The sequence below is a fragment of the Seriola lalandi genome, unplaced genomic scaffold, assembly GCF_002814215.2.
Source record: "Seriola lalandi dorsalis isolate HSWRI2012SDOR001 ecotype SW California unplaced genomic scaffold, Sedor1 jcf7180002054914, whole genome shotgun sequence".
In the NCBI taxonomy this organism is placed as follows: domain Eukaryota; kingdom Metazoa; phylum Chordata; class Actinopteri; order Carangiformes; family Carangidae; genus Seriola; species Seriola lalandi.
In genome coordinates this window covers 346,172-357,676 of record NW_019525466.1, presented here as the reverse complement: position 1 = coordinate 357,676, position 11,505 = coordinate 346,172, and the positions used below count along the sequence as shown (strand labels likewise).

Below are 11,505 nucleotides of genomic sequence, written 5' to 3'. Positions count from 1 at the left end.
GGGGAGGGGGGCAGGTGACAATAAATGAGAAGAAAAAAATAAGGATTAACAGAAAGGCTTCATTCACGTGGTTTTGTGTTTTGCCTCTTGAAATGTTATTTCTGCTGCTATGTCATCTTCAACAGTCCAACAACCATTTCAAAAAAAAGAAAACATGTAGTTTTAGTGTAAACATGTTAATGGCTTATAAAGAGATTTTTGGGGCACCATGGATAACCTTCCCCTTTATCCCCACACAATTAAACCTGATTAGTCTTTTATTAATCCAACAAGCACCTAAACCCCACATCAGAGGCTCAGGAGCACTCCAGCCTGCTATTTGGACAATATCCTGTTTCCAGAGTGAACCGCTCCTGATGTGTGTGTCGAGGCGGAGTACAAAAGTCTCCATATAAAAGGCTGAGGCTCTCAACCCACAGGTGTGTTTGGTTTTGCTCTATAGCTTCACTGCCGGGGTCAAAAGCACAGCCGCCTCTCTCTCTCTCTCTCTCTCTCTGTCTGACTTATATCGTGGAGGGCGAGCAAACAGGCCGGTGAAATACGACACATAACACACACAGAACAAACTCTTGACTGGTATATATTCCTAAACAAGCTGCCAAAAGGTCGGGTGAAACCCCCCCTGCAATCCATCCTCACGTGATTTCATTTTCCTCTAATCTAAAAGGAGAACGTTAAGTTTTAGCAAAATTTAAGTTGGTCAATTTATTACCTGGTGAAAAACACTGACATCAAATTCACTCTTTAATTCCACAGATCCACAGTGTTTGACCAACCAGCTAAAACTGAGCTTTTTCCACAGATTGTCTTTAAGATAGATTCATTTTCAAACACTCGTCTTGTATTATGACGTTAAGTGGAAAAACTGAAGTTTTAAGAACATGTTATTCATCCCCAAAAAATGAAAAAAATTCTTTTACAATTTAATTTTGGAAATATTTGAGTGTAAACTTACTGGCTGTGCAGTGATTTTTAGCTGTGTGCACTTTTTCCTGTGAAAAAGATGTAAAATTGAATGTTTATTGCGTACTTATGATCACTGGGGGACAGTGTCTATGATGTCATCAGGGGGGCTTCTCAAAAGCCTTTACAGGCATTTGTGCACAACGGACAGCAGCTGTTTGATCAGGTGGCTGATTAGAAAACGGCCAACCCATTATTTTCTCTCTCAAACACACACAGACACACACGTATATAATTAATGCAAGTACGACCGTGTCATAAATCGTAACGGAAAAACACTCGGTCTCAGACGCACAAACACAACAAAACACACACTCAAGGTACAGGCGGTGTAACTGCAACAGCACATCAATTACTCTGGGACAAAACAGCCTCTGTCAGGCTGCTGTGTGCTTTATGAGGAACATATATATTTATATTTACTCTATAGGAGGCTTCAAGTCTCCCTGACACCCTGAACCTGCTGCATGTAAAACCAGTTGCTTACAGCTTTCAAATGAAAATAAAATGAGGCAGGATCCAGAAAATGTAATAAGTTTGTCTCCTCAGATTTATCTTATTTTTTAATTTTTAAAAGTTCTCTTTAGTAAAATTGTACTTGGTTGATCTACTCATGGAAAACCTGAAAGAACATTATCACTTTACAAGAAAAAAAAAAGATAAAAGAGAGCACTATTTTTGTCCATTGATAACTACTCTTTGACAGGATATGGCACCTTTTAGTCTATTTACATTTCAAATAAAGGCATGTAGTTGATGGTCTTACTCAGAATGACTCAGGAATTCGCTTGAACTTAAACTTAATTTTGTTTTCTAAATACAACCGAGAGTAAAGAGTATGAAGTTCAGGAATAACAGCAGATATATCAACATGTTTCCAACCTCTCTTAAAAGGTCATCCATCACTACTACAAATGAACTGATAAGAGAGATAAAAATACCTGAGGAGCAACTATAGATTTTTCCAACCACATCTTATTTTTTCAACTTGAAACCATTCGTGCCACGAATGACTATGCCCAATCTAGTATAATATATCAGGAGTGTAATCAAACCATTTTAATACCATCTCTGGTTTTACTGAGTCAAAGAGCAAACACTTTCAGGCCTCCAGGACGCCCATAAACTCTTTGTGGACCTCTCAGCTTTATCAGCTCAGTGAGTGTTTGTGAAGAGGGCTGGAGGGTTCCCTAATCAGCCTGATAGCACTCTACCCTTTCCATACACACACGTACAAACACACATGTACACACACAAACACAATTCAATGTGCAGAGCTCAAATGGCCACTAGGGCCACGGTCAAGGTTGCCCCCCCCCCCCGTACCAGTGGGAGGGCAGATTGTAATGATAACAAATGACAGCAGGTAGTGATGGACTTCAACAACAGCTCACATGTGGTTCATGCCTCAATCACAGAGGCTCAGAGCCGCCTCTCTTCTGATTGGCTCACTGACCTGTTGTTGAGCCTGAGAAGCCTGAGAGAGGAGATGTAAAACTACATTTAGATGATGATTTCTAGTTCTTAAAACCACAAATATATCTTCTTATGGATCAACTGTTAAAAGTGGAAAAAACAGGAAAAGTGTAAATAATGGGACCTTTCAAAGTAAACTGAAGCTAACGAAACTCATGTGGAGGATTCTAGTACGACACACATACTTCAAACTCTTTAACCACGTATCTCATGCAGGCTGAGTATCAGTCCCAGCATGCACTGTGTGGCAGCCAGGGTACACATGCAGATACATTCACGCTAATTTGGAGTTTCCAGGCAACTTAACCTGCATGCCTTTGACTTGTGGTCGGAAAGGAAATATCTGAAAATACAAACTACACTCATGGAGGATTTCAATCCCAGGGCCTTCTTGTTGTTAGGAAACAGTGCATATCAATGAGCCACAGCAGCATCCAACCCTGACCAAGATTAACACTTGACTTGAAAAAAACTAAACTATGACTTTATTTCTAAGGAAAACCTTGTTAAAAGATGACTGCTCTACAATGATGATTTGTACATATGTACGTGCTGACACACATACAATCATACAACTTCCTGATACTGTTACCTTAAGATGAAAAAAAAAAAACAAGCACGAAAACAAAACTCTCATCTCTCTTCCAGTGAACTGCAACAGACATAGATCAGGGATGAGGGTTCAGATCAAAGATTGTTGACTGACACATGAATGTTAATGTAACATGTACGGGAAATATAATGACATCGGTAAGGGAATTGAAAATGTGCCTTCTGGTTGTTCAACAGAAAACTGCATGGTACACACACACACACACACACACACACACACACACACACACACACACACACACACACACACACACAGGTGTTTAATCACAATTAAGTGTAGTCATTAGTCAAGTTTTGAAAATGTTAGTTTCTCTATTATCCTTCAAATTCTATAATCCGACTCCAATGAATACATGAAGACCCTATTGTATCTGCACACCCGCCGATGACTGTCCATCAGTGTGTGCAAACACAGTGAGTATCTGAGAAAGCACAGGTTTTCAGGTCAGATTAAGAGGTTATGATAATGTTGGGGCAACTCAACGGACTGCTGATGTAAAGAGGCTTTAATGTTAGTTATGTTATCTTCAATATTTGCTGTGGATAGGAGATTGGCTGCCGTATTCTGTATGAGTTGAAGGTGTGAACAGGCTTCACCACTCACGTAGGCAAACAGAGAGCTGCACTGATTGACTCTGACAAAGATAAAGCATGAATCATTTTTAAAAGGTGAGTTTGGAATAAAATATAATCTTCTCAATTTAGGGTACTAGGTTTAATGTAAGGTCTAAAACTGATTATTCATTTAAGATGAGTTCAGTGCGCAAAATTTATCTGGGAGGAAGTACATACACTAGAAATAGAATAAAAAAGGGACCTAGTACAGAGCCTTGAGGCACTCCACAGATCCGAGGATGCAGGATAACCCTTATCAAAAGTGGGCTGTCTGTTTGAGCGATAGGAAATGAACCAAGTTGGAGTGAAAGAGATGGGATAAGATGATTTATCCAGATCACCATGTCTAAACATGCTTTGAAGGTAAAATACTGAGAATAAAGAGAGAAGAAGCAGTATACGACTAAAGATCTATGCAATGCCCACACTCTGGTAAGGGTTTTGTTAATTTTTTATTGTCAGCCCAATGTTTCTTTACATGCTCAACTCATGAGTCATCATCAACTGAATGCAAGACACGACCAGGCATGTCATGTTAAAAACAACTTATTTTAAAAAGACATTATTGTTGAAACCTGGATGAGCGTGGCAACAGTGCAGCAGCAACTAAAACCGACAGCAGACAATTTACATCTGTGTTGAAATTGTCAAGAGCACACTACACTGTATTGTTTTGTTTACCATTCTCACTGCATATTTTATAGTCCATTTGCGCTGCTGTTGCAACAAACCCAACTTCCCCACTGGCATTCATAAAGTCTCATCTTATCTATTTATGACCACAGGGAGATCTGTTTCTATATGTACATCCATTCTCTCTCTGTCTCTCTGTCACTGTTTTCACGCTGCCAGAGCTCTGCGGCGTTAATCACACAAGTAAATCTGTAAAATCCAGGTCTGAGGCTGCAGGGAATCCACAGGTTTCATCTTACAGAAGGGCAACACATCGAAACCAGCCTTCCCCCTTTCCTTCTGCAAACTCCCCACCCTCCTCCTCCATCCTCTGAAGGGACTGAAAAGCAGGAGTAACTGGTTTGGCCTTTATTTTAACTGTGCCCCCCCCCTTTTTTCCCCCTCTTTCCTTCATCCTCCCTCCCTCCCTTTTTTTTGTTCTCTCTCTCTCTCTCTGGGGAGACTTGGAGGACAGGTATGAGCATGTATAAACATGGTGGAGGATAAACAAAAACTCTTAAGCAAACTATTGCTTCTCTGTTGTGTTTCTTTTTGTCTGTGTTCATCTCTATTTTAGTTACTGGGTGTATCGAAACTGGCAATTTGACAAAATAAGCAACATATAAATAAATAAATAAGCTTAGGCCAGCTGACCACGGAGCTTAATGGTATAGAGGTGAGAGAGGTGAGAGTGACAGAGAGAGGTACTGGTTTGAATGGTTGGATTAGTTTGGACACGTGGACAGAACGAGTGAATAATTCTGATTTTACAGCTGAAATTATGCAAGGCCAAACACACACTTCAAATAAATCTTCATTATGTTGGAAATTTGAGAAACCCTACACAAAACAATGGATTTTTCTGGACCTGTGCTGTAACTCTGTGGTTAAGCTTTGCACCTGATTTTCTTCCATATCACAGGATATAAAGCTGAAAGAAAAATCCAGACACTTGTTGCAACTGTTGCAAAAGGTGAATCAGAACCAAAATCAGCCTGATTATCATCTGCTGCGTTGAATGGAGCAGTGCCCGACTAAAATCTTTTATGCTCCGAGCCGTTGGAACAGTCTCCCCGAGGACCTGAGAGCGCACAAACGTAGACTCAACACGTACCACTTCAGACTGGCTTTTAATTAAGTATGTTTTTTAGTCCTTAGTCATTTTATTTTAATCAATTATTTTATTGTATCTATGTTGTATATGAAATATTCATTATGGGTGTTTTTTTTATTTGTTTGTTGTAAATAAAATTATAGCTTTTAAAATGATCAGTCTGTAAAGCACTTTGAACTGCACTAACCTGTATGAAAAGTTCTATTCAAATCAATCAATCAACTGATTGGCATCAGCTGTTTCCTTTACTGCTTCACCACCATTGGCTCATTCAAGTAGGAGGAACTGACCATTCAGATTCCCTCATCAGGAAGCCGACGGACACTGATGTGCGGTTACATACCACGGCAAAGAAACGCCAGTATTTAGAGTTTTCTCACCTGTGTGTGTCCTCTGGTGTGCCTTCAGATGGGAGCTCTTTGTGTAAACTTTGGTGCAGCCTGTAAAGAAAATAAATAAATAAATAAATCACACAGATCGTGAGACAGACTGACAACGGGAATGTGCTCATCTGACAGAGAGGTCACCAAAGTGTGACACGAGAGGGAAAAAAAAAAAGGAACCTACATATTTGCCAAACTGGAACATTTCAAACTGTTTGTGGAGGGAATGACTTCGGGGAGTATCAGACAAACATACCAATAATGCCTCTAACCCTAACCTCTGCCTTGTTTCATGGCTTTAGCAACATAGAAAACAAACAGAATTATCTCACCTCACTGACACATTTCAAGTCCGATATGAGACTAAATGAGTTATTAAAACGACTGCTCTTGCACTGTGATATTAAGCATGCTGGCAATCTTGTTTCTGCACAATTATTTTTCCTGTATTGATATGTGTGTGTGTGTGTGTCTGTGTGTTCAGGCATGTGAGAGAGAGGCAGTGCATCACTGTCAGATTTGCATTTGTGCTTTTCTCTGGTAATTTAGTTTATTTACACAACAGTGGCACAGTTAAAAAAACCCTTGTAAGCAACTTATTAGAGTGGTTATGTTCAAACTTGTTTTCCATTAGTTAGATATTTGTGTATCAAACTGTTATTAATGCCCAGGAATTCTCGCAGGGCTCAAGCTGTCAACTGTGTGTGTGTGTGTGTGTGTGTGTGTGTGTGTGTGTGTGTGTGTGCAGATCTTGGATTGCATACTGTTTTGTATGTTGCCTGAGGGCCTCTACACATGATCAGTCGGGCATTCTGTGCTCAGAGTACAGTGCAAAGAAAGTGTGTCACCAACATGTTGCAGGAAATTAAGAAGAAGAAGAAAAAAAAAAAAACAAGTTGGGCAACAGTTGTGTATTATATATTTCCGTTTAACCCCAAAAGACAGCAGTGGCAGCTACCCAAAAATGAATGCCAATTAATTCAGGTAACTTCATTTCAGGACAGGTCAGCTCGTTTCTTGCCCCCGGTGGTTTGATTGTGACATGTTTTTTAGTGAAAAAGAAATAAACCACAGACCTTGGTAGTCACAGAAGTGGATCCTCCTCTTCTCCAGCTCTGGGTTGTTCCGCCTGTTGTATTTGGGACCTGTCAGGACGCCCTGGCCGTGTGTCATCAGCATAGCATGAGTGGACAACCCCGCCACCTTCATCTCTCCCAGGAGCTGCTGGTACGGAGGCGGTTGGGGCGCTAAGCTGAGCAGCTCCGCCTGGCCATCTGGGCTCCCCGGCTGGGAGTTTGGGGGTGAGGGCGGCAGGCTGTGGGGCGCCGTGTGCTGGGATGAATTGGCGGGGGCGTGGTAGTAACCGTGGTGCTGCGGCAGTTGGTGTTCTGCCATCATGTAGTTGCCGTTGCTCCTCGGCAACGCGACGCTGCTGAGGTTCAGCATGGTCCTGCTGTTTGAGGAGCCGTGTGTCCCAGCCGGGCTGGTGTGCGACAGAGTCATGGTGAGGTCGGCGCAGCTGCTGATGGGCATGTGGTAGACCTGCGGCTGGGGGGCTTGGGGTCCGATGTGAAGATCTGTGTCCAAATTCGGTTGCTGCTGCGATCCTGCGGCAACACTGACCGCGCCGCCAGAGCTCATGTCTGGTTTGATGAAAACATTGTTGACTACAGGCGGCATGCTGAAGACGGAGGTGAAGTCTGGCAAGGCCTGGGTGGTGGTGGTGGGGATGGAGCAGGGCACCTCCAGCCCGGGCTCTGTCTTGATCTGCTGGGGCGTGAGGGTCTTGGTGTTGGGCCTGTAGAGGCCTGTGCGGAGGTGAGTGGTGCTGGGAAGGATGAGGTTGATGTTGAGGCTGTAAGGGGCGGAAGGTTTGTCCTCTGAGAAGTACTCGTCGACGACGGAGGCGCTCTCTCGCCTGTACTTTTTGTCGCCGGTGTCGCTGGTGGAAGTCAAGAGAGGACCGCTGACCTGTGGCAGGTATTTGTCCAACTCTAGTCGAGTCTGAAAAGAATAAAAAAGGAGAGAGAACTTTAAAGGAGGAATTCTTCTTATTTTGTACAACCTGCTTTGTCATCTTCACTCAGTGATTTCCCACCACGCTTTTCAATTAACACCAGAGCAGCATCATAAACCGGTTCTCAATCAGAGGCGAGCACACTTTCATGTAAACAGGGCGACCGAGCCAACTAGATCACCAACACTGAGGCGTGTCCAGGTTTTTCTGGCTGTTCAAACTCACAAACGCATGTCTGAGAGAAATGGAATTGGTCTCTTTCTCTTCCATGATAAATTTCCTCCCTGTCAGTCGGTGAAAAATGGCGATTTAAAGAGACTCTTACTGCTTCCACAGAATTAGCTTTTCAATCCAGGAAAACTATCAGTGAGTAAAATGCAGCTCCATCACTGTCAGGGTTTGGTGTTTTATCTCATTTCATGTTAAAAATCTCATGGCACAGATCTATGGGTAAACATATGTCAATATGAACCAAAAGGTCAGTTGCAGGCGACTCAGTGGCAACAGTTTGATATGATCTTTATTTAACATCGACACAAATCGAGTATTTGCTTAACCACTGTAATTATTGTGTGAGATTAATGTGCTGCAGATCGTAGTGATAAGGAGGCTGTGACATGGCTCAGTTCCACCCAATCCACAGTTAGTACACACAAATAAAGCCTCCCCTCCTCCGTACTTCACATTCCTGTTTCCCAGTGGAGCTCACTGCCCTGACAATCAAACAGCCAGGACCAGGACCAGGACCAGGACCAGGACCAGGACCAGGACCAGGACCAGGACCAGGACCAGGACCAGGGACACACATGAGGAGGGATTTCACCAACTGTCCCCCTAATGTTACTCCTGCTGCCTCGTGGGCTGCTTTGTGTTGCACTAGTAAACACCTGCTGCTTGTTTGGAGATGTATTAATCAGTGATCGGTGACTGTTGATGGCTGGAATTAATAGTGGTGTTATTGCTCTTGCTTTAATGTGATTTATCAGCTGATCAATATGGGACCATGATGCAACTGCAGTAACGATCCTGGGCATTTTTATATAAATATACATTAGTTTTGTAGAAGCTTGTTAATTTAAACTCACTGTGCAGCAGCTGTTTCCCAGGAAACACAGAAAGTGAGGAGGTTGATATTTCATTTGTGATAAAGAGGAGAAGGTGCAATGAATCCATGATGGTGATGACGATGACGGGTATGGCCGCTTTCTTATGTAACCAGGGAGACACAACGGTCAGTTGCTTCAGATCTATCTGTATGACAGTTGTGGAAATTTTTCAAGCAACAAGAATGGACAGGCCGAACGTTTTAAAAAATAAATTGCAGGTGATCTTCATCGTGATTTACTGGTGTGTGTGTGCGTGTGTCCATGTGTTTGTGTGTGTCATTCAGAGTCTATGAAGCAGACAGTCGCTCCTTTAGAGGTGCACAAGCCGTTAAGTAAAGAATCTCTGCTGCAGGGACCACACACACACACACACACACACACACACACACAAACACACACGGGACAAATGACCTAACGAGGAGCTGATGTGTCCAAGGTCGCGTCCAGCAGCCTAACAGGTACAAAGGAGAAGAGAGAGGCGCACACACACACACACACAAACGTATGTACAAATGTATGTTACAGAAATGCAAAAAAAAAGCAAATGTGCATACGCATGCACTCTAAGGCGGAAGCATGTTGGGCGCAGATACACACCAACTGACCAACACACAACTTAACTATGCACAGGCACACAAACACACACAAACAGGCAGAGAGTTCCCTCCGTGGGTGTGGCCGATGGAAGTGGTTTGATGCATGAAGAAAAGCACCCAGCCAAAACCAACACAAAGGCTGAAGGCATGAGAAACAGGCAGAGAAACCTAAACAGTCAGGTAAAAATAGACCTGCCAGACAAATTTGATCCTCACAATGACAACAGATACACAGCACAAGAAAAATGATGAAGGGAGGGGGGAAGGACCAGAGGGAGGGAGGGGGAGAGAGAGAGAGAGAGAGAGAGAGAGAGGGAGGGAGGGAGAGGGAGGGAGGGAGAGAGAGAGAGAGAGAGAAGGAGAATGAAATGAGGGAAACGAGTGAACGGCTAATTATGAAAGTGATAGTACGACTAATCTGAATGAAACATCAAGATGAATTCAACGTTACCACTGATCGTTGACCAGGAAGCTGCTCGTTTCCAAGAAACTAAAATAAAAATGAAATCTTCCACAAACACGTTGTTCATTGTTGCCGTAACAACAACACTCACTGCTTTCACTTGTGGAACTACATGCAAGTTTCATGGAGGGCTGACCTCAGACTTTTTTTTTTTTCCCCCCATTGACTGATTTTTGTTTAAATGACCTTCATTTAAGCAGGATGCACAAGAATCAACTGATTAGTCAGAGCTGATGACACTAATTACTGATAATTCTTTTAATAATTTTGTTTTAGTGGTTACTTGAGAAGTTTTGTCAAATGTCTGGCTCAAGAAACAATGGAATAAAATTCAATTATACTGACATGAAAAGGGAAAAACGGAAGCAAATAATTGAATCTATGAAGCTCAAACCAACTGACTTGATTACCATACTTACAATAAATTACATTCCACTTTATAGACTAATGCAAAAGAGCGGCTCAGAGCCTCCTCTCTTCTGATTGGCTCACTGGCCTGTTGTTGCTCCAGAGAGAAGCCTGAGAGAGATGTGAAACTACACTGGAGATGGTTTTTGGGTCTTAAAACCACAAATATATATTTTTATGGATCAACACTTCAATTACACAGGAAGTGGAAAATATGGGACCTTTAAATGAATCTAATCTTGTTAGTTTCATATTTTGTTTCTAAATTTCTGTAAATTTTGAGTTACCAAAGCTTCAGGAACTGTTTCTGAGTTGTCGTGACTTATCAGTCAGTTATCAGAGCTGAACTGGACGAACTGCTCTCTCCAGAGAAATCATAAACCAGAGTGTTCATCCGAGTCCTGGACTGAATCAAATGACTTGGGACAAATGACCTAACGAGGCGCTGATGTGTCCGAGGTCGCGTCCAGCAGCTGAACAGGTACAAAGGAGAGGAGAGAGGCCTGTTTCAGCGCTGCTTCAAGTGCCAGCACTGTCAACACACACACACACACACACACACACACACACACACACACACACACACTTTAAATTTACTTCCTCTTTTCGTTGTTGGGTAAATAATTGCACTCTTGGCTTCCATTTTGTTTTCTTTTTAAAACAACGCCTTTTAATTTGCTTTTAATGATATTAATTTCAGTCAGTAGGCCGACTGTCTTTCTTGTACCTGTTTGTCAGCACAGATTGTTCTGGCAAACAATACAACAAACGTTTATCACAAAGGTATCCTGGCTGTCTGCACATTTTGTTCTGTAGAAACAGCTGAAACATCTTGCCCCAAAGTGTATTTCTCTTCTTGAACATTACTTTTTATTGCACATTTGAATACGTGTGTGTCTCTCAAGCATTTGTCTGTGTGTATGCTTCAGCATGTATGTCTGTGTGTGTGTGTGTGTGTGTGTGCCTATTGTCCTCGGGTCTAGCGCGTCCGTCGTTCACCGCTGGTGAACTCACACCACCTTGTCATCAGTGCAATCTGAGCACTTGCTGAAATTAAGTCTTGGGTATTTACTGGGGGGG

The 11,505-nt window shown here is 42.4% G+C and overlaps 1 protein-coding gene across 1 annotated transcript in view; it reads right to left on the bottom strand.

The window, feature by feature from the left end:
* klf5l (Kruppel like factor 5 like) overlaps window positions 1-11,505 on the bottom strand; it is a 27,036-nt gene that overhangs the window by 5,932 nt on the left and 9,599 nt on the right. Inside the window, exons 2-3 of the mRNA XM_023430884.2 lie at window positions 6,912-7,839; window positions 5,833-5,892 (exon numbers count right to left, since the gene is read on the bottom strand). Coding sequence (XP_023286652.1) covers window positions 5,833-5,892; window positions 6,912-7,839 — 988 coding nt within the window. The remainder of the gene's footprint in view (window positions 1-5,832; window positions 5,893-6,911; window positions 7,840-11,505) is intronic.